The following is a 23,083-nucleotide window of genomic DNA, read 5'->3' as shown; positions in this document are numbered from 1 at the left end:
ACAGAACAGAACAGAACAGAACAGAATAGTAGAGTTGGAAGGGACCTTGGAGGTCTTCTAGTCCAACCCCCTGCTTAGGCAGAAAACCCTACACCACTTCAGACAAATGGGTATCCAACATCTTCTTTAAAACTTCTAGTGTTGGAGCATTCACAGCTTCTGGAGGCAAGTAGTTCCACTGATTAATTGTTCTCACTGCCAGGAAATTCCTCCTTAGTTCTATGTTGCTTCTCTCCTTGATTAGTTTCCACCCGTTGCTTCTTGTCCTGCCCTCAGGGGCTTTGGAGAATAGCTTGACTCCCTCTTCTTTGGGGCAGCCCCTCAAATATTGAAATGCTGCTATCATGTCACCCCTAGTCCTTCTTTTCATTAAACTAGACATGCCCAGTTCCTGCAACTGTCCTTTATATGTTTTAGCCTCCAGTCCCCTCATCCTCTTTGTTGCTCTTCTCTGCACTCTTTATACTCAACATCTTTTTTACATTGTGGCGACCAAAATTGAATGCAATATTCCAAGTGTGGCCTTACCAAGGCCTTATAAAGTGGTATTAACACTTCACGTGATCTTGATTCTATCCCTCTGTTTATGCAGCCCAGAACTGTGTTGGCTTTTTTGGCAGCTGCTGCACACGGCTGGCTCCTATATAAGTGATTGTCCACTAGGACTCCAAGATCCCTCTCACAGTCACCACTATTGAGCGAGGTACCACATATACTGTACCTGTGCATTTTTTATTTTCTTGAAGAGACAGGCCAATGGCTCTGGGGCTTCTCCTGAGGGGTGTCTGGGGATTTGGGGATGCCTTCAGGAGGTGCCACGGGAGGTGAGGACAGGGAGAAAGAGAAAAGAGGGAGAGAGAAAGGAAGGAAAGATGAAGAGAGTGGGAGAGGAGGAGGGAGGGAGGGAGGAAGAGAAGAGAGGGAGAAAGGAAGGAAAGACAAAGAGAAAAGAGGGAGAGAAAGGAAGGAAAGATGAAGAGAGTGGGAGAGGAGGAGGGAGGGAGGAAGAGAAAAGAGGGAGAAAGAAAGGAAGGAAAGATGAAGAGAGGGAGAGGAGGAGGGAGGGAGGAAGAGAAGAGAGGGAGAAAGGAAGGAAAGACAAAGAGAAAAGAGGGAGAGAGGAAAGATGAAGAGAGTGGGAGAGGAGGAGGGAGGGAGGAAGAGAAGAGAGGGAGAAAGGAAGGAAAGACAAAGAGAAAAGAATGGGAGAGGAGGGAGCGAGGAAGGGATCACTTCACTCTATACCATGCTGGATAAATGGCTGTCCAGTCTCTTCTTAAAAACCTCTAGTGATGGAGCGCCCACAACTTCTGGTGGCAAGCTGTTCCATTGGTCTTCACCATTAGGAAGTTTCTCCTTAGTTCTATGTTGCTTCTCTCCTTGGTTAGTTTCCACCGGTTGCTTCTTGTCCTGGTGTTTTGGGGCAACCCCTTAAATACTGGAAGGCTGCTGTCATATAGTCCTTCTTTTCTCTAGACCAGCTCAGTTCCTTCAAACGTTCGTCATATGTTTTAGTTGCCAGGCCTTTAATCATCTTTCTTTCTTTCTTTCTTTCTTTCTTTCTTTCTTTCTTTCTTTCTTTCTTTCTTTCTTTCTTTCTTTCTTTCTTTCTTTCTTTCTTTCTTTCTTTCTTTCGATTTGTATACCGCCCTTCTCCTTTCAGACTCAGGGCAGTGAACAGCCATAATAAAAACATTTGTACACAAAAGTTAAAATAATTTTTAAAAATAATTAAATGAAATTTGGCCCATAATTTAAAACATTTCAATTAAAAATCAGTATCAAACGTTAAAACCAACATGGAATCAGGCCAGCCCGGCTAACTGGAAAAAGTAAGTTTTTAGGGCCCGACGAAAAGTCCGGAGGTCTGGGATCACTCGTATCTCTGGGAGTAGATTGTTCCAGAGGGTAGGTGCCACCACAGAGAAGGCTCTCCCCCTGGGGGTCGCCAGCCGACATTGTCTGGCCGACGGCACCCTGAGGAGGCCCTCTCTGTGGGAGCGAACCGGCCGGTGGGAGGCAATTGGTGGCAGAAGGCGGTCCCGTAAGTACCCCGGCCCTAAGCCATGGAGCGCTTTAAAGGTGGTCACCAACACCTTGAAGCGCACCCGGAAGTCCACCGGAAGCCAATGCAGCTCGCACAGGAGAGGAATCACGAGGGAGCGCCCCGTCGCTCCCATAATCCTCTGCGCGGCTGCATTTTGCACCAGTTGGAGCCTCTGGGTGCACCCCAAAGGGAGCCCCATGTAGAGAGCGTTACAATAGTCCAGACGAGAAGTGACGAGTGCTTGAGTGACTGTGCGTAAGGAGTCCCGATCTAGAAAGGGGCGCAACTGGCATATCTTCTAAAGACAGCCGTGCGTCCAGGAGGACGCTCAAGTTGCGGGCCCTTTCCGTGGGGGCCAGTGATTTGCCCCCAATAACCAGCGATGGCACCAGTTGGCTATACCGGGACGCCGGCAGCCACAGTAATCATCTTACAGTAATGGCCAAAATTGTGGAAACCTTTTGGGAAAAGTGTATTTTCTAAAATTAGCTAATGACACCACTTTTTTTGTAGTACCATAAAATTATATATCAATGGAAAGATAATTTAATCAAGAATGTAATGCAATAACTTTTATGAAGGATTTGCTATTAGAATAGCAGTTAACGATATAAAGAAGAAAAGTGAAGCACGTAGAAAAAACGAGATAGACAAAAATTATCACCCTGTCAGTTAATAGTTGGGTAACCTTTAGCGTGAATGACGGCCTTACGACATCTTCCCATGGAGTGAACCAAGTCTTTTAGTTCTGCAGCTGTTCGAATGTGAAACCAAGATTGAAGGATGGCTTCTATTAACTGGGTTTTATTGCTGGGTCGCTTCTGACTGTCGGCTCCATAGATTTTCAATTGGGTTAAGAAGGTCTTACGCACAGTCACTCATGCCCTCGTCACCTCTAGTCTGGACTATTGTAACGCTCTCTACATGGGGCTCCCCTTGAGGTGCACCCGGAGGCTCCAACTGGCGCAGAGTGCGGCCGCGCGGGTGGTTATGGGAGCAACGTGGAGCTCCCATGTAACACCTCTCCTGCGCGAGCTGCACTGGCTCCCGGTGGTCTTCAGGGTGTGCTTCAAGGTTCTGGTTACCACCTTTAAAGCGCTCCATGGCTTAGGACCTGGTTGCTTACGGGACCGCCTACTACCATCAATAGCCTCCCACCGACCAGTACGCTCCCACAGTGAGGGGCTCCTCCAGGTGCCGTCGGCCAAACAATGTCGGCTGTTGGCCCCTAGGGGGAGAGCCTTCTCTGTGGGGGCACCGACGATCTGGAATGAGCTCCCCCCAGAAATACGGAGGATTCCGGACCTGCGCACCTTCCGCCGCGAGCTGAAGACGCTGTTATTTCATCAAGCTGGCCTCGCCTAAATCTTCTCCCTTTTAAGTGTAAATTTCAAATTTTTACTGTATTTTAAAATATGGGTATTTTAAATTATGGGTATTAATTCAGCCAAATTTATTTAATTCATTTTATTCGATTTTAAATTTTGTATATCTATGTGTTTTATTTCATGGCTGTGCACCGCCCTGAGTCCTTCGGGAGTAGGGCGGTATAGAAATTTAATAAAATAAAATAAATAAATAAAATAAGGTCTGGGCTATTCCCAGGCCATTCCAGCAGTGGAATAGGATTATCTTGAAACTCCCCCCCCCCAAAAAAAGTGGTGTTATTGGCTATCAAACTTCAAAAATACACTTTTCCCAAAAGGTTTCCACAATTTTGGCCACTACTGTAGATGCTCTTCCTTGCACTTTTTCCCAAAGGCTCAACATTTTTTTCCCCCCGTAATGTGGTTACCAAAACTGGATGCAGTTTTAGCCTCTAACCGTCTATTCACTTTTGTGGCTTCTTCTCTGAAGACATTGGGTGAAGACGGCACCCCCAAATTTAATTATTTTAAATCTATTTTTAATCGTACTTTATTTATAAATGTTTTATTTTGGCTGTTCACCGCCCTGAGTCCGAAAGGAGAAGGGCGGTATAGAAATTTGAATAATAAATAAATAATAAATAAATAAAAGGATTAATGAATGACTCCATCTAACTGGAAGCACTGAATGAATGGCCACTGGGTCTTGTGTTTGTCCAATGCATCAAGGCCTACTCAGACGTGGGAGTTGTGGACCCCCTTATCTAGTTTATTATCGATTAAGAACATTTATATGGCCGGACAACTCCCTCACGGTGATTCCCAGAGACTTACAGGAATAAAATTCCAAAAAACCGAAACACAATAATCTCCCGTCCCCACTGATGACGATAAACAAATCAACCACTTGATGGGCTCCATAACATCATGGGGTCCCCAGGCCAGCTGGCAAACTATGTCTTCAGGGCCTTTCAAAAGAGTGTCAAGGTGGAGCTCCATCTTATCTCTGCAGGGTTGATGTCCTACAGGAAAGGAGCTGCCATGCAGAAGGCCCTTCTTCTTGGTCCCACCAGGTGGGCCTTCTTAAGATAGGAGACCCATAACATCTAATTTTTAATCTTTGCAGGGATGATGTTCCACAGGGAGGGAGCCAGCCACCATAGAGAAGGTCCTTCTTTTTGGTCCCACCAGGTGGACCTCCTTAAGATAGGAGACCTATAACATCGAATTTCCAATCTTCTCTCTGCAAGGATGATGTTCCACTGGGAAGGAGCCACCATGGAGAAGGCCCTTCTCCTTGGTCCCACTAGGTGGACCTCCTTAAGAGAGGGGACCCATAACATCTAATTTCCAATCTGCAGGGATGATGTTCTACAGGGAGGGAGCCAACCACCATGGAAAAGGTCCTTTTTCTTGGTCCCACCGGGTGGACCTCCTTAAGATAGGAGACCCATAACATCTAGTTTCCAATCTTATCTCTGTAGGGATGATGTTCCACAGAGAAGAAGCCCCATGGAGAAGGCCCTTTTTCTTGGTCCCACTGGGTGGACCTCCTTAAAATAAGAGACCTATAACATCTGATTTCCAATCTCATCTCTGAGACATGATGTTCCACAGAGCGAGAGCCACCATGGAGAAGGCCCTTCTTGCTTCTATCAGGGGGATCTCACGAGAGGGCACCCATAATATCCCCTGCCTCCCCGCCTTGGTGGGTTGGGTAAACGTAACTGAGAAAAGAGGTTCCTTCAAATCACTTGGTCTCAAGCCATGAAGGACTTTGAAGGGAACAACCAGAACCTTGAATTGGACCCAGAAGGAAATCAAGCAACCAATGCAGCTCCCACAAGACAGCGGACACAAAATTTGATTTGCACAAAACCACAGAGCCTGCTGCATTTTGAAGCAAGTGAAGCTTCCGGATACTTCAAGGCAGGGGTGAAATCCAGCAAGTTCTGAGGGGTTCTGGCGAACTGGTAGAGGAAATTTTGAGTTCAGAGAACCGGCAAATGCCACTTCTGGCTGGGCCCAGAGTGGAGTGGGAATGGAAATTTTGCAGTATCCTTCCCCTGGAGTGGGGTGGGAATGGAAATTTTGCAGTATCCTTCCCCTTCCATGCCCACCAAGCCACACCACGCCAAGCCACGTCCACAGAACCGGTAGTAAAAAAAATTTGGATTTCTCCACTGCTTCAAGGGCAGCCCCATGCAGAGGGCATTGCAGTAGTCAAATCTGCAGATGTCCCGAAGCTAGAAGGGAGAGCAAATAGTTTAGAGGAGAATTTTGTTGTGGTGGCGAGCCGCCCAAAGTTGTGTTTAAGATGGGCGGCCCTACCAATCCTTTGAATGAATAAAATACGGTATTCATGGATATTTTTATCCTGTGTTTGATTAGACATAGGACAGGGATGGCTAACCCTTTTGCCATCGTGTGCCAGGAAGGGGGAGGAGCAGGGAAGGTTTGTGCAGGCACGTGCCCACATTCATAATTCTATGTGCCCCATGCATGTGCACGCGACCCCCTCCCCCCCCCCGCTCCTGGCACGCGATAGCCCAGTAGGCCTGTTTTTCTTTCTCACCTGGCTCCAGATCCTCTCTATGCATCTAGGGAGTTGGAAAACGGGCTGTTTTGGGCCTCCGAGGGAGTGGGGAAGGCTGTTTTTCACCCTCCCCAGATGCATAGAGAGGATCTGGAGGATCTGGAGTGAGAAAGAAAAACGGGCCTTCCACACCCCTCCCCCAGGCCCTCCGGAGGCAGGAAACAGCCTGTTTCCCTAATTCTGGTGGACCCAGAAGACCCGAAAATCAGTTGGCCGGTGCGCACATGCGTGCTGGAGCTGAGCTGGCGTGCCAGGCAACATGGCTTCATGTGCCACCTGTGGCACCCGTGCCATAGGTTCGCCATCACGGACATAGGGGCATGAGAAATAAATTTAATATTGCAATCATTCGTGGTCCTTATCATGGGATGCTGACGGTGGACAATCAGAATGAAGTCTCAAGTTGGAGAAAACCTGGGAATATTTTGTTCAAAGCTGGCGCTGGGTCAAAATTGCCCCTTCACACATTCTCCGTTACTCAGGTTTTGCCTCTGAAATCTGTTCTTGCACGTAGAAACTGCCTCCGAATGAAAGAAAAAACTGTTGTCCATGGAGATTCTCAGTCATTCAAGTCATGGTTGTCCCAAAGGTGCTCTTTTTCAAGAGGCAACTGGACTTCGTTTTTCCTTGAAGACGTTTCGTTTCTCAGTCAAGAAGCTTCTTCAGTTCTGACTGAATGAATGGTGGCGAATGGAAAGATTTATATTCCTTGCAGGCATCTGGTCATTAGCACTCTCTCTGAGAATCCTTGATGCCCCAAGATAAGATTAACCTCCAAGTGGCCTCAACGACTCTCAGAAAGGATGCAAATGACCAACTGTCTGCAACGAATATAAATCTTTCCATTCTTCACCATTCAATCAGAACCGAAAAAGCTTCTTGGATGAGAAGTGAAATGTCTTCAAGGAAAAACAAAGGAAGTCCAGTTGCCTCTTGAAAAAGCGCCTCTTGAAAAAGCACCTCTTTTTTTTGGACTTGGAGTGTCTGGAAAATATAACCCAATATATCTCATATTGTGATTAAAAGTCGGTAGAGATTTTCAGTCATCCAGGTCACAGTTGTCCCAAAGGTGCTTTTTCAAGAGGCAACTGGACTTTATGGTTTTTTTCCTTTTGAAGATGTTTCGCTTCTCATCCAAGAAGCTTCTTCAGCTCTGACTGGATGGTGAGGGACGGAGGGATTTATATACCTTGCAGACAGCTGGTCATTTGCATCCTTTTCAAACGTTTAGCTATGCAGTTTGGGATGGACACCCTTTGAATCAGTGGTGAAATGTAAAATTTGTTACGACTGGTTCTGTAGGCGTGGCTTGGTGGGGGGGTTGTAATGTGACTGGGTGGGTGTGGACAACTTTTTTTTTTTTTTTTTACTTTTAAAACCATTTTTTCTACAACCTCTTCGGCTGAAGAGGTTGTTAAAAAAAATGCTTTTAAAAGCCTCGGCCGATCAGGCAACTCAGCTGGGATCATCAGAGGCTTTTAAAAACATTTTTTCTACCACCTCTTCGGCTGAAGAGGTGGTAGAAAAAATGCTATGTAAAGCCTCTGATGATCCCAGCTGAGCCGCACGATCATTAGAGGCTTTTTTTTTTTTACTTTTAAAAGCATTTTTTCAGCCGAAGAGGTTGTAGAAAAAATGCTTTTAACAATTTTTTTTTAAAAAAGCCTCTGATGATTGCACAGCTCAGCTGGGCAAGGTGGAGGCAGGGATTTTTGCTATCGGTTCTCTGAACCAACTGCCGCCATGGCCACCGGATTGGGCGATCCGGTCCGAACCGGGAGCATTTCACCCCTGCTTTGAATGGTGTGGGAGAAAGAATAGATTTCCAGGGGAAAAATTGCAGACTGCAAGAACCAGGAACACCACTCAGGTGACCCTGAGGGCACAGATAAACCTCCAAGTTGCCTCCACGACCCTCTAGAAGGATGCAAATGAACAGCTGTCTGCAAGGAGTATCAATCCTTCTGTTCCCCACCATCCAGCCAGAACTGAAGAAGCTTCTTTGATGAGAAGTGAAATGTCTTCAAGGAAAAACAAAGGAAGTTCAGTTGCCTCTTGAAAAAGCACTTTTGAGATTTGGAATGTTTAGAAAATTTGGCCCAATATATGTCATTATAATATTATTATTGTGGTTCATCGCACCGTCATCCAGAGGTTCAACCCAAATTTGACATTTTTTGCCGGCAGTACAAAAACAAGTAAATGAAGACACAGCCAAGATCCGAGAGAAAGGAAATCTATTAGTGCAAAAAAATTAACAGTTCTCTAGTACAGTACAATATATGGAAAAAAAAAAAAGGAACATACAATTGATTCGATTTTAGTCAACAACCAATTCTGAGCAAGAAGAGAAAATCGCCGCAATTTTACTTTCATTTTTATTTTTAAATTTCTGCACGAAGTCTATCTTTTGCATTTTCTTTCTTTCTTTCTTTTTTTTTAGAAAACAAACACAAAATAGCCAGGGTGAGAAAATAAACCTTCTCTCACCCCCGAATGTGAAGTTAGTGTTGGGTACCACAGCCTGGGTGTCCATAAAAATAATCTGAATTTTTTTCTTTTTTCTTTTTTTTTAATATCTCTCTATATATGAAACAGTTCCGAAAACTTCCCAACAAACCTCAGGCATTTCCTGAATTCACTATTCTCAAAAATTTAAAACGATGGTGGGCGAACCTTCAGCGAGAAAGTTCCGTTGCTGATTTAGGAAGGAAGGAAGAAGGAAAAAAAGAGAAGAAAAAAGAATCCGTGAAAAGACGCAGTTCATTTCCCCCATTCAGGAGGGAAGGAAGATTTAAGAGAAAGGAAGAAAAATCGTCTGGCCCAGATCTGAGCGCATCGAATTCATTGCTACTTTGGGAAAAGACAACGAGGAAAGATAAAGAAAGAAAGTAAGAAAGAAAGAAAGAAAAAAACTTGGCGAAGAAAGGATTTTAGGAAAGAGAGATCCCGAAGAATTCACGCAGAATTAATTTAGAAAAGCAAGACCATAAAAATGAACAGCTGGATAGAAGGTCTATTTTCTCTGGAACTATTTTTTGCTTCGGCCAGAGATTTTTTTAAAAAAAATTTTTTCAGCATTTCTCAACAAACAGTTCACCTCCCCATCCCAACAGTTTGCCAAAACAATAAAAGAAAAGTTAAAAAAAAAAAGAAGCAGCAGCGCGGGATATTTGCTATATATAACGGACAAGGTGCTGGATACTAGAGACAGAGCTAAGGCGTCATTTACACTCCAAAGCATTGGTGCTGGAGAACTCTCTCCGAGAACATTTGGATGGCGTGTCTACACCGCTACACCGGTTTCGAGAAAGTCACGCAGTCACACACACACACACACACACACACACACACACACACACACACGAAAACCCCTGAGACTAATCGATCTGCGGAAAGAAGAATCTGCATCCAAAACTGCACTTCCTGGGAAATTTTGCCGAGACCCTAGACAGCTAAGCCAAATTTAACCTAGGTTACGCTTGGAGGAGAGAGATGGGCTCTCGGTCTTGTCGGGCATTTGGCCCAACGTGGAATTACAATTCCCATGAATCCTTGAGAGGAGCCAAGAATAAAGCCAGGAGGGGCCAAGCTCTACATGCAAATTAATTTTCCAAATATCGAGCAAATTCCGAAATTCATTTTCCAAATATCGAGCAAAAAGTGCTTTGAACAGTGGGGGAGTGAGAAAAAAGCCCATTTTGAATTGCGGTCGTTGCTCAATTTTGATCGTTTGTTGGCTTTAGATTTCTCATTTATGACTGGCGTTTAATTCTGGTCTCTTCGACGATTCCAAAATCAAAGCTTTGGAGAAATGGGGCAATTAATTTGTAAATCAGCCAGAATATCTCTGTACCGATGCCATTCATCTCCAGAACTACGGAGAGGTTCTTCAAAGCTTCGTCTTGGCTTTTATGACTGTTGTATACTCACAACTGTTGTTGCGATGAGATCCATGCCTGTCTTCCTCGCTCAAGGATTCATTTTGGCCGAATACCTGAAACTAGGAGGCTCACCAACTCAAGATGTCACTGATTCCAAATCAGGAGAAAAGAAACTCGTCAGCTAGCACCACCGTGAAGATAGTCCAACTCTGATTCCCGAGTAACCTGTCTGGTAAGGGCAAGGTTGGAGTAGATACGAGGCACCATGGAAATTGGGTGAACATGGCTTCCTTCTTCCTTGTCGCTCAAAGGAGCGTATCTGGAAGAACCTAATGGCTTGGTTAGATTTTGGAAAGGATCTTTCCAAGTTAAGAAAGGGTGGATCCTTTGTCCCAAGGTTGAGAAAACTGGTAGTAAAAACTGGTCAATAGCTTCAGGTCAATTTATGATCCCTTTCCTTTCCTGAGCAATCAAACACACAACTGAGAAAACTCTTGGTGGCCTCATATGAGGCCCAACCTAAGGGGACAATCCTATGAGCCATCTCTGTCTTTCCTGATATTCTACTACACTTTCAACGTCCTTCAAATCCACTTGGTCCAAAGTTGGCCACTGCTCGATGATCTGGAGGTCATCTCTATCCCTTACGGTCAAAAGTTAACACAACAAATCTCACACTTGAGGGGATGACAACATCTCACGATTGAAAGAGGGACACGTCTCGAGTTGAAGGACATCAACCCTCCCATCCCGCAACATCAAAATCCTGCACCTATCGGGGAAGGAACTCGTGAGGGAAGGCTTTACGGACTGCAGAAGAGGAAGAAAATGGAAGCCACTCCCCTACCCCACCCATGGAAGACTAGCTGATGCACATGGGTTGTGTGGTTATGATTATCAAGCTTCTGCACTGCTTTCCTGGATCCTGAAGGCCAACCCTGTTGGCCATCTGGACTTTGAATGGATCCCGAAAGAGAACCTCACAGACAAATGTTAAGTCTAAAGCTTTCGTGGGATGGGTTGTGGTAGACCTTGTGGGAAATAATTGACAACACTAAACAGGGAACACAAAGTTAAGGCCATGGTGTGCTAAATTTCACTGAGTTCGGGGGGAAAAGGTGGTCTTTAAGCTCTTTCTGGATTTCCACATATTTAAAAGCCAGTTCAAAGCGAGCCGGGCACCCCAAATCACATATTTCGAGAATTTTGTCTCGAAATCTACACAAACCCCCCATTTCGGGCTGATCTCAGAAGAAAACTCGGTGCTTCCTAACAGCAGATGTGTGTCTCGCTGTAGATCACAAGGACAAACAAGTTCATCGGAGACTCGTCTTTTCTCCCCCGACAATCTTGACCACTTGAAGATGGGCGGACTTCAACACCCAGGATTCCTGCCGGCTGAGGAATTCTGGGAGTCGAAGTCCGACCATTTTTAAAGGGGGCCGAGGTTGAAAAAAAAACAAAAAACCCTCCACCAATTTGGAGCCTTTCAACTTCAAAAGCCACCTGGATAAGTCCCGAGGGAGTTTTGTCTAATTTGGGGAGCTCGACAAAATGTTTTGAGTTGGGCTATTTTATTCCAAGCTGAAAACATGTTTCCATCCCCCCCCTACCATCATTTTGTCTCATCTCATCTCGTGGGGCCGCTTCAAATATTTTAATCTCATCCTGCGAGTTTCTATCCTAACTCAAGAGTTTTCCTCCAGTTCTAGTTTTCACAAAGCCCAGGGGCTCTACAAATGAAAATTCGTGATGTTGGGTTCAAACGAGATTTTTTATTAAATTCCCTCCCCTTAAAACTCTCCCCAAAATATATAAGCCAACCAATGGCGTTATCTGTCACCGGACAAATTTTTTCCCCACAAACTGCCCACCTGTACCCAATATATTCTCCCCCCCCTCCTTTTTTAAAAAAGAATGCTGTAGGACATTTTTTTCAATGGCCTTGACTATTCAAAAGGCACCTATGGATGCAACGACCCTGTCTGATTGCTATCGGTGGCTTTTTTGACATTTTTGAATTAAAAAGAAAAGAAAGATTCGGAGAAGCGGCCGCTTGGGGGAGGGGGGTGCAGATGGGAACCTGCAGGTCTAAATTCAGGGGCATTTTTAAAAATCTGCAGCCGTCCCTAAAACAGTCATTGGAGTCCCCCGCTGAATGGCGTTTGTGAATCTGCAATCACGGCAAACAATATACCTACCGTGGACCCATCAATTTGGATGCGTGGGGAGGGAGGGGGGTTATAATATCCGGGGGGGGGGAAACAAAAACCCTTTGCCTGATTATGATCGGAAAGCTAATTTATAAACCAAGGTTCCAAGCCTTTATAAACCAAGGTTCCTGGTTAGTTTACAGCAGGGGTGTCAAACTCAAGGCCCGGGGGGGCCGGATCCTGGCCTGCTTAGGGGTGCTTAAATCTGGCCTGCGGAGCCATCCTGCAAACAGTGAAGGACTGGCCACGGTGCCTCTGCCAGAGAAAATGGAGCTCGTGAGGGCCGCACGCGGCCCTCCCCAGCTCTGTTTTTCCTGGCAGAGGGTTGCAGGAGGCCGTCGCAGCTGAAAATGGAGCTTGGGAGCCCGTTTTCACTGGCAGAGCGCTCGGGCCGCCCCAGGCGCCCCGCCCAACATGATGTCATGCTGGCCAAGCCCACCCCAGCTTCCCGAGGTCGAACCAGTAGTGAGTTTCTACCGGTTTGCCCCGGTTCGGGTAAACCGGTAGCAGCGGCGGTGGCGGGAGCCTCTGCCCACCCGCCCAGACGTCATCACGGACACTCTGTGCATGTGCATACCGAACCGCTGGTGAAGGTAAGTGAAACCCACTACTGGATCAAACACAAACGTGATGCGGCCCTCAATGAAATCGACTTTGACACCCTGGTTTACAGACTGCTTGGAAAGTGCCACAGCTATTTTAAAATCCGACGCTGATCTAGACACACACAATTGAGAATATCGTCCCCTAGGTTGGCCCTTTGAGCAAGCAACTGCCTTTTATCATCCTTCATCTGTTTTTCCCCTCTTTCTCTCTCTTCATATTTTCAACCAGAAGATCAATATTTTAGAGCTCTTTATTAAAAAAAAAAAAAAGATATCCAAAAATAGGCAATTAAAATTAGCATTTATTACATTAGCTTTTCAAGGGGGTAATCTTATATACAAGAACAAAAGAGCAACTGCATTTTAAATTTTATATATAGCCCCTTCCCTCTGCAAAAAGTGCATTTCATGTTTTTATATATTTATTCTGCATTTATCTCCCCCCCCAAATTTTTTTTAAAAAGAAAAAAAAAACCCTATCCAACAAACACGGAATGTCTTCTCTGTGCTTTTGCTCACTCAACAACAGTAAATTAGTCGTTTAAAGTCGGTTTATTATTATTTTTTTACAAGAAAATGAACATTTAGAGTGCTCTGAATAATAATAACAGTAATAATAGGATTTAAGAAAATTGGCTTTTAGCTGATGGAATCGTCACTTTATCGTCCCTGTAGCTAAACAACATTTTTATTTTTATTTTTTGGTAAAGGGAAAAAAGAGAGTTTTATGACCCGCTCTCAGAATAAAATTCAAACTCTCTCTTTTGTGTGTATATATATATATATTTCATATATCATAATATATATTCTTAGAACACATAGCTTTAATAAAGCATTTTATTAAAGTTCTCCATAGGCTAAAAAAAAGGGGGGATACTTTAAATGGACACCCACTTAGGAAACTAATCTCACATGGACAGTTAGAAGAAAAGTTTTTTTAAAAAAAAATTGGGGAAAAACAAAACAAAATAAATCCAACAGTTTACATTGAAAAGGTTTCTTTCGATTTAAATAAAACTTTCGGTGTAAGCAGAAATTATAAATAGATGTGTAGCTTTGTTTTATAGGACAATGTTGGGCGGCTGGATCTGAAGGAAAAGAAGAAGAAAAAGAAGAAAAGGAGGAGGAAGAAAAAAAGGAGGAGGAGGAGGAGGAGAAGGAGGACGTGGCGAAGTAGGAAAAGGAGAAGGAGAAGGAGAAGGAGAAGGAGAAGAAGAAGAAAAAGAAGAAGAAGGAGGAGGAGGAGGAGGAGAAATTTGATCATGATTATGGATGGCCAGGAGATTAGAAAAGAAGCCACGATGAAAGAATTGGACGTAAATCAACATTGAACAAGATACTATCTAAGCGTTCGGAGAAGAACCTGATTTAGACTGTGCCTTGTTGAAGAACCTCAACGAGACACCATGGAAGAGGGGAACCCCCTCCCCCCCAGCAGAAGTGGAAGTTGTCCAAAGGAAGGGCTTCTCCTTTTAAATTGGGGCGGTGGTGATGAGGATGGGAAGAAGGGAGAGCAGGAAGCATAAAGAACATCAGATATCAAAAGAGAAGAAGCAATTCATTTCACTGGGGGAAGATTTCAACCTCTACGTCAACTTGCAACTGGAAATGTCCCCAAGTCCTTGCTTCGTGTTTTTCACTGCTTAGTCCAGAGCAGAATTTCTTAACCCGGGCAATTTTTAAGAGCTGGGGACTTCAATTCCCAGAATTCCCCAGCCAGCCATGCTGGCTGGGGAATTCTGGGAGTTGAAGTCCACCCATCTTCAAGCGATCCAGGTTGAGATCTGAAAAGCATTATTTTTTGTGTGTAATTTTATTTTATTTTGTTTTGTTCGAAAAGTGCAACAGAATCGGCCCACCGAATCCAATGGGTCAACATTAGTGCAAAGAAGAAAAAGTCCTTGACAATTTAAAGGTGTCGTGTTCTTTTTATTCTTATTCATTTACCATGCTTAAGGCTTCGAGTAGGTGAAGTTGGGTTGAGCTGGAGAAGGAGGACCAACACACAGCCTCCCTCTCATCAAGACCTGCTGCGGGGAAAGAACTGGGGGAAAATAATTGGCCAACTGGTGTTGCTACTGGAAGGTGGGCTGTCCCTCTGCTACCATCTTGCCAGTGTCACAAGTTCCTTCTCCACCTCTTCCTGCTGGGGTCCTCGCTACAACTGGCTTTAATGGAGACAAGTCACGTTTCAAAGGTGCCTACAAAATTGAGTGTCTTGGAAAAGACGTCAACTCAACCAACGTTGGGTGAAGAGGGGGAGAAGATGTAAGAAGTGGTAAAACGTTGAATGAGTTGGGGGTCCTCACAACTGGCTTTAATGGAGACAAGCCACGTTTCAAAGGTGCCTACAAAATCGAGTGTCTTGGAAGAGACGTCAACTCAACCAATGTTGGGCGAAGAGGAGGAGGAGGAGACGTAAGAAGTGGTAGAACGTTGAACGAGTTGGGGTCCTCGCTACAACTGGCTTTAATGGAGACAAGTCATATTTCAAAGGTGCTTACAAATCAAGAGTCTTGGAAGAGACGTCAACCCAATCAACTTTGGGTGGAGAAGAGGAGAAGATGGAAGAAGTGGTGGAACGTTGAATGAGTTGGTTTTCTCATCAAAAAAAAATTCCTGGATGCTACAAATTATGCTGGTTCAACCCTTGACAGATAAGCTCCCCTCCCACCACAAGAGACAATTACGTCCAGCAAAACATTCAACCCGTTTGACATTTTGGATCTGATCATCTTGATGGGCCAAACTTCTTGGTTGTTCCTCAGCGGTGTAAAGTCACCTTCCTTCCAGCTCGGGTGATCAATCTCTCCCAAGTTACATTCACACACAACGAGGACATGACCTGAGAACAGCTAAGGGTGTCAACAAGAGTGTGTGTGTCCTTCTCAGTTGGGGAGAAGAGAAGAAACTTTGGGGTTCTCTCCTATGGTTGCCATCTTATACCCATTTTAAGCACAATAGCATTTTTGGGGGGGGCAAGATTCCTGATTATTTTTCAACGGAATCAATCCCAGAAACTCCCAGATGTATTTTAAGCACCACAATACGCTCCTCCCAATAAATCATTCCTAATTTTTGGAAACCAATCAATCCTTTGAGTTTAGAGTGCTCCCCTCCTCTCCCCAAATGTACAAAATCAAACAACGAGAGAGAGACACACGCTTGGACCAAGCACCTTGTTGAAATTCACCAAGAAATCTACCCTGGGAAAAACACATTCTATTACCGATCACCCTTCGAAGCGAGAACAGCTTCTTCCTGAATTGTGGTTTAAAAGAAATCCACAAGTTTCTTTGGCAACACTTTACCACAACCTTAAAAACTATATATATCTATATCTATATATATTTTAAAAAAATAACCAATCCAATGCTGTATACACAGTATGGGATTGAAAGAGGCGAACCTTGCATGCAGTTGGTTACTTTTTTAATCATCGCTTGTACAGAGAGGATTTGAGATGAGTTTAAGGCAGAACGGACGCGAGAGGCCAACGCAGGACCGAATGCGAGACAGAAATGCAATTTTTTTTTCTTTTTAGTGCAAACGCATCAAAGCTTGTGTTAAAGTGTTGCCGTCACTCATGCACAGCTCACTCCTGATTTTATGTACTCCGATTTGGGATTCCGTTCCCGTCCCACTGCCGTTTGATTGGGGGGGGGGGGGTTTGGGAAATGCCAAGTCAGTACAATATCTTTGATGACAACTGTACGACCACGAAGGGACACCAAGGACAGAGCTAAAAAACTCTGCTCTGGGCTGGTTTTGAACCAGGGTTATCTTCCCCTCCGAGTAGCACTGGAGTTACGACTGGCGAGGACAGGATGGGCGGGACAGTATTCATTTTTATTTTGCTTTTTTTTTTTTTGGCAAATTCCTCGTTATAAAATGAAACACAGTTCCTCGGACTGCCTTTAGGGAGCAGAGATGATAACCTAGATTAAAACTGGGTCTAGCACCCCTGGTCGGCCAACTAATCCTGCCGAAATTGAAACCGAAAAAGGGGGCACTCAGGAAATGGGGCCAGCGGCTGTGTTTGGGGTTGGGTTATGGGCTCGAGCGGTACCCAAGATCACACTTTGGTTTGCCGTGTGGCAGAGAATCTGGGAAAGAGACCGCAGGTGTCCCTCGGCAAGGGGAAAAAAAGAATACCCACTTGAACGACAGCGACCGAGAGTTTATAAAATATATAGATATACCTACAAAATGCTATATTGTGCTCATACCCAAGCAGCATCCTGACAGTCTTCTGTTGTTTCTTAGCCAAAGAGGACCTCGCATCTAGCTGAAAGTAGAAGCTGGATTTAAGAGAAGAAGGCATCAAATAGGCGAAAGGAAAATAAGGGGGGGGATATTCATCAATTGTGAGGGGGCTTTGGAAGGAGGCAAACAGAGAGAGAGAGAGAGAGAGAGAGAGAGAGAGAGAAAGAAGGACACACAACTGGGAAAACAGTCATGGAGACAGGGGTGTAAAAACAACCTGGGACAGAAGAAACCACAACTTTTGGTTACTATAAGGAATCTCATGTATCTACCTATTTACAAAGTCCACGCTAATTTTTGCATATGCAATCATTGAAAATCAGTGCGAAGCCAAAGATCTCTGTGGAAGAGAAAGTGGAGGATGGGGCAGAGGGAGAGGGGAACACGACCATCCAGGTCCCCCCCAGGACCGTCGTCGGTTCCCCCTCCCCTCAAACGGACTACAACGGTGCAGGAGGAAAAAACAACAACAACAACAAAACAGAAGAGGACAAAATGGACCCCGGGAACTTGACGTGTCAAAAAACTTAAAAACGGATCACCCTCTTCCCATTCACCCCTTCATCTTTTTTTTTTTTTTTTTAAATTCTAGGTCAGAGATGTCTCCAAACTTGACCACTTTTAAGACTTGTGGACTTTCAACTCCCAGAATTCCCCAGTTAAGGAATTCTGGGAGTCGAAGTCCACAAGTCTTAAAGGGACCACATTTGGCGACCCCTGGGCGTAGGTGGGTCAAAAGGAAAGGTCAGAAGATGTTCGGCTGGCTGCTGAGGCATGCTTTCGGATTTGTGCTCGTCTTGAATTTTCAGGATGAAGCGGCCATCCCGGCGAAAAATACATCAATTTGGAGGCGATATTTTTTTGGTGGTTTTTCAGGAGGTTTTTCTCCTCTGGGTCGAGAAAGACCTTTACACATACACACTTGATGGAGAAAGAGAGAGACCCTCACTTCTCCGGGTTGCCAATGTTTCCCGCCTTTTACGAGCTGGAAAGGAAAATCGGTGGGTCGTCATTTTAGTGACGCAGCGGAAAGAGGAAGATTATGCCGTGGCGGATTTATGAGAAACCCCTCCCGACAGTTTACAAGGCCTGTACTCTTAATCCTGGCCTTACTTCACTCTGCAGCGGCCAGATTGACATCTGTTGGTCAGTCCAAACACCGAGACACTCCCAAGACCCACATCGCAATTGCGGAACGCACAAGCCCAGCACCGGCAATGAGACATGTATACAAAATCAGAAAGACGACAAAAAGAAAGAAGGGGAAAAAAAAAATAAACGTACACAAAAAACCCCCCCATGATTCCTGCTTAAAAATTCAAGCTTCCATTTTTATATATATATATATATTGTTTTTCTGAAGTGCAAACCATATTCGAGGCTTGCTTTACATATATCTGCCTAAATTTTGTGGTGTGTCACAGAATCTAATTAAATCCAATCCTCCCCCCCCTATTTTTGCTTCTGTTTCCCTATCAAGCCAACAAACCAAAATGGAAAAATCCCATTTGAGTCTTTTTCTTTCTTTCTTTCTCTCTCTCTCTCTTTGCAAATATATAGATATATATATATACATATTTGTTTTTCTCTTACAAAAATAAATTCAATTTTAGGAATTATTTTAATAAAAACAATAAACAACAATAAATTTCTCTCCGTAGAAGATGGTTTCAACGTGTAAACATATTTGTTTCTTTCTTTTTTATAGATATATAGATATATATTTTTTTTCTTTTAAATTAAGATAAAGTGATTTTAAAGTACCCGTTCCATTTCAAAGTGCTAAGACTTCTTTGTTTCTAATCTTTTTTTTGTGTGTTTTTATTGCTTTTTTTTTTGTATTAAATAAAACATCCATCTTTTTCCACCTGTCTGCTTTTTTTTTATATAAATCCTCTCCATACAACACACGCTCCCCTATTTAATTACATTCGGCCAAACGGTTCACCTTTTTTTTTTTAAATATATATTTATATTAAAAAGGAAATCTAAAAAGTGCTTGCCAAAAAAGAAAAACCAAAGAAAGAAAGAACAAAAAGAAAAGAAAAAGAAAATAAGACTAAAATTCTTCTCTCATATATCATTTTTAAACTGTGCATTTTAAAAAACTCGGAAATGGCTAAAAGGTGCCCTTAGTTTATTTATTTATATTTTTTAGCTTAAAGGGAGCTGTGTCTTTAATAAATCTTTTTTTTTTTTGATACAGCTACTGCTTTATCTACACAACTGCTTCTACCAACACAAGAGGATAATAGGAAGAGATTTCATAAATCACCCCAAAGACAACTTTGGACCCCAAACCTTACCGCGATCCAAATGGACACCCTTAAGTGCGAATCTGGCTATCTAAGGCTCCCAGAACGAGGGAGCATATAAAAAAAGGGACATAATTGGGGGGAGAAGGGGTGAGGGTGTGGGGAATAAATTACTTTTTCTTCCCTGAATTAACTAAGGTTTAATTTATGCCAGGAACACATATCATTTTTCTTACAAAGCCGTCGCTGGGCCAATATTTCCCCATTTGGCTCGTTTCGGGATAAAATGGGGTAGAGAGAAGGTGTTTCGAAAAAGCTGAAGGCAGAGAAGATGAAGGGGAGAATTTGAAGTATAAAAGCCCACCTTTCAGCCTGGGACCCCCCCCCCCCAGCATCCGTGCGACAGCTTTGGGGGGGGCAGCCCAGGCCTCTCCCCACCTGAAGTGTCCGAGGTCTAACTCTGTGTCCAACCCACAAGATTTGGGGGGGTCCCGCCAAACAGTACCGCTCTTCCTTTGCAAGCCACGGCCTGAAGGCAAGGCGGGCCTGCCTAAATGAAACTAATCACCACCCAGAGAGATTGGGATGTCTGGAGGATTTGGTAGAACCTCCTGAAATTGGGAGTGTCTCGAATCGGCTTCACCCGAGGTCTGGGATGTTGACTGATTCAAGGACCACCTTCCAACGTACAACAAGATTGTACGTACAAGTTTCGATTGACTTCGAAACTTGACAATTGGAATATTTGTACCAACCCCCGAGGGAGTGTGCATCAGAGCAGGGAGGAATAATCGGAAGAGCTCAACGCGTGGCTCATGCAATCAAGCCCAGTCGCGAGATCTCTTCCGCAGAACTCGGCGGGGGACAAAAACGATGCTCTTTAGGGATGGGAAAGATAAACTTTGTACTGCAACTTTCAGTACCACTTAAACACAGCTTTGTTTGGGTCACCCCAGGGAGGAGGGGGAACAAAGAACGAGATTTTAAGTAAACAGTCTTAGCATCAATCTTGGAAATCGTGGCTTGTTACAACTGTCAAGGGCATTGTGGTTTGTTTGATCACAAATAATCCAAAAGGCAAGCCCTTGTAAATCCTTTGGCCCACTTAACGCTACATGGGATCCTGGATTGTAAGAAACTTAACGACACCAGCTTGGCTTTTCCCTGCTCGACAGGCCAACATCCTGTCCCTAAACCTGACATTTGAGAGCCGTGCCCAATAAATGTTGAAACCCCTTTTTCTACGAAACACCGAAAGCTTGAAGAAAAGAATTTAGGCGTTTGGTGCTCCTTCACCAATTTTTTTAAAAATGGGCCCGAAATTCTCTGCCGACAGCCTTAAGAACTATGATTTGACTTAAGAGGAAAACTCTTCAAGCAGCTTTGTAGGGAAAAAAATGAGAATTTTAGAAAGGGGGGGAGGAGGCGAAGGGGGGGTGATTGGGAAGAAACGGAGATATATATATATATATATTCCCCTAAAGCTTCCTTTTTTTTCTTTTTAAGTGAGCCAATTTACTGACCCCTTACATTGCGTCCCTTTGGAACAGCGGCTTCTAAAATACCTAAAAATAAGGCCATTATAATATATATGTATGTATATATATATATATAGTTTTAAAACTTAAAAACTAAGACAAATTCTGGAAGCTTCGTTTCATGTTTTGCAGACCTATTCTCTCTACTCCCCTTAATATCCCCCCCTGACCCGCCCCCCCGGCTCAAAACCTTGATTGCTGGGTGGTCTCCTTTTCAAGGCAGGGACCGGGTTTTAAAATTCATCCGCGACTAACAAGAGTTCATAACTGAGTGGGTAGATCACAAAACAGAGATACATTATACACCTATAAGGCTATTCTGACTTTAGTTTTTGTTTCGTTTCTGTCCCCAAAAAAAAAAAAAGTGAAGAAACCATATATATATATTTTTTTTCTCTCAAGAGGAACCGGAGGAAAGTTATAACTAGATTTTGTGACACATTTTTTTTCTTTTTTTTTTCTTTTTGGTTTAGGAAAGTCCTCGTGTTTTTTTTTTTAAATCCCCCTCAGACAATCCCCCCAGCTACATTCAAACTTCCCGACGCCGCGTGGGCGTTCGAATTATCTTCAAAGTGCTGTTCTAACTCGTCCTGGGGCGCGGCGGGCCCCTGCGTCTCCTCGGCCTCCTCGCCCCCCGCCAGGCTGCTGTCGTCGGGATTCGAACTCGGGACCGGGGCGACGGCCGCTTCTCTCACCCGGGGTTTGCGCCCCCGGCGGGAAGGGATGCCATTGCAGCCATCTTTTTTAAGGTGCCGATGCAAATGGTCGGATCGGACAAAAGTCTTGAAGCAGCTCTCGCACTGGTAAGGGCGGAGACCCGTGTGGACGCGCATGTGATTTTTCAGGTCGTAGTTGTGGGCGAAGGCGGCCCCGCATTGCTGGCACAAGTAGGGCTTCTCCCCGGTGTGTTTTCTCATGTGGACCTTCAGCTTGTCTTGCCTGCAGGAGGGGGAAAAAAAGAGTGTTAGGTGAATTGGCTCGCTGACTGAGCTGGCTCTTTTTCTTGTCTTGGCTCAAGCTAGGTATCTGCAGAGATCCAAGCCATGTTTTTTTTCAAACTCGGCCACTTGAAAATGGGTGTCAGGGTTCCAAGTAATACTCCCATGATAAATAGGATTCCGATGAAGAACTGATTTATTGGAAATATCATATTGGCACAGGCTGGCGAAAACCGACTCTGAATATCCCTGCGGTTTTCACCAAGTGAAAAGAAAAAGTTTTTTCCCTTCCCCAAACAGTCAGTTACATGGTCCAATCGTCGGGTCATCCAGTTGCCTGGTAACGGCACTCCGCCTCTCTCCAACCACCTGTGGGAATGCCCTTGGTTCCCAAGAGAAAAGTATTTTGCTTTGGCTACAACCCCTTCTATCTCTACTCCCCTCCTCCCTAACCCTCAGTTCCAGTGTGGCAACTCTGAAGCTAGAAAATGGCCTTGCTTAGGCCAACTTCAGAGTCAACAGAGAGGGTGGACTTCGACTCCCAGAATAGCTGGGTGGGGAATTCTGGGAGTTGAAGTCCAGGGGTCTTAAAGCTGCAGAGTTGTGAAACACCGTCGTATGGAATTGAGAAGAACATTCAAAGCAGCCTCCTTTAAGAACTGAGAGTACGTATGGCAGGCTGGGGTATTCTGGGAGTTGTAGTCCTCATGTCTTACAGTGGGCAAGTTTAAAAAAAACCACTATTTTAAAAGTAATGTTTTTCAATTTAGACAACTTCCAGATGTGAGGACTTCAACGTTCATTTTTAATTTTTTTTTTTTTAATTTGATTTATATGCCGCCCTTCTCCGGAGACTCAGGGCGGCTTAAAATGCGTTAAGCAATAGCCTTCATACTTTTGTATATTTTACAAAGTCAGCTTATTGCCCCCACAAACTGGGTCCTCATTTTATCTACCTTAGAAAGGATGGAAGGCTGAGTCAACCTTGAGCCTGGCAAGATTCGAACTTACTAATTGCAGACAGCTGGAGTTAAATTACAATGCATTAGTCTGCTGAGCTATCCAGGCTCAGAAAGAAATTTCTTTCTTTGCTCCATTATTTCCTTTGTATTTTGTTCTTTTAAAAAATTAGAATTCAGCTGAATTCTCAGGAATGCTCATACTGGCTGGGGAATTCTGGGAGTCGAAGTCCACATACTGGAAAGGCCTTCAACTCCCAGAATTCTCAGGGACAAGTCATGCTGGCTGGGGAATTCTGGGAGTCGAAGTCCACATACTGGAAAGGCCTTCAACTCCCAGAATTCTCAGGGACAAGTCATGCTGGCTGGGGAATTCTGGGAGTCGAAGTCCACATACTGGAAAGAGACTTTCAAC

At 44.2% G+C, this 23,083-nt stretch overlaps 1 protein-coding gene across 1 annotated transcript in view; it reads right to left on the bottom strand.

Moving 5' to 3' along the window:
• Window positions 1-8,229: 8,229 nt before the first annotated feature.
• The window catches only part of ZBTB7A (zinc finger and BTB domain containing 7A), an 85,867-nt gene continuing 71,013 nt past the window's right edge, over window positions 8,230-23,083 (bottom strand). The window contains exon 3 of the mRNA XM_070944688.1: window positions 8,230-21,710. Coding sequence (XP_070800789.1) covers window positions 21,278-21,710 — 433 coding nt within the window. The 3' untranslated portion in view covers window positions 8,230-21,277. The remainder of the gene's footprint in view (window positions 21,711-23,083) is intronic.

The sequence above is a fragment of the Pituophis catenifer genome, unplaced genomic scaffold (assembly GCF_029215685.1).
Source record: "Pituophis catenifer annectens isolate HBS135680 unplaced genomic scaffold, rPitCat1.0.hap2 SCAF_1, whole genome shotgun sequence".
Lineage (NCBI taxonomy): Eukaryota > Metazoa > Chordata > Lepidosauria > Squamata > Colubridae > Pituophis > Pituophis catenifer.
Note: the sequence above shows the minus strand (reverse complement) of the source record. Positions and strands in the feature narration are given on the sequence as shown.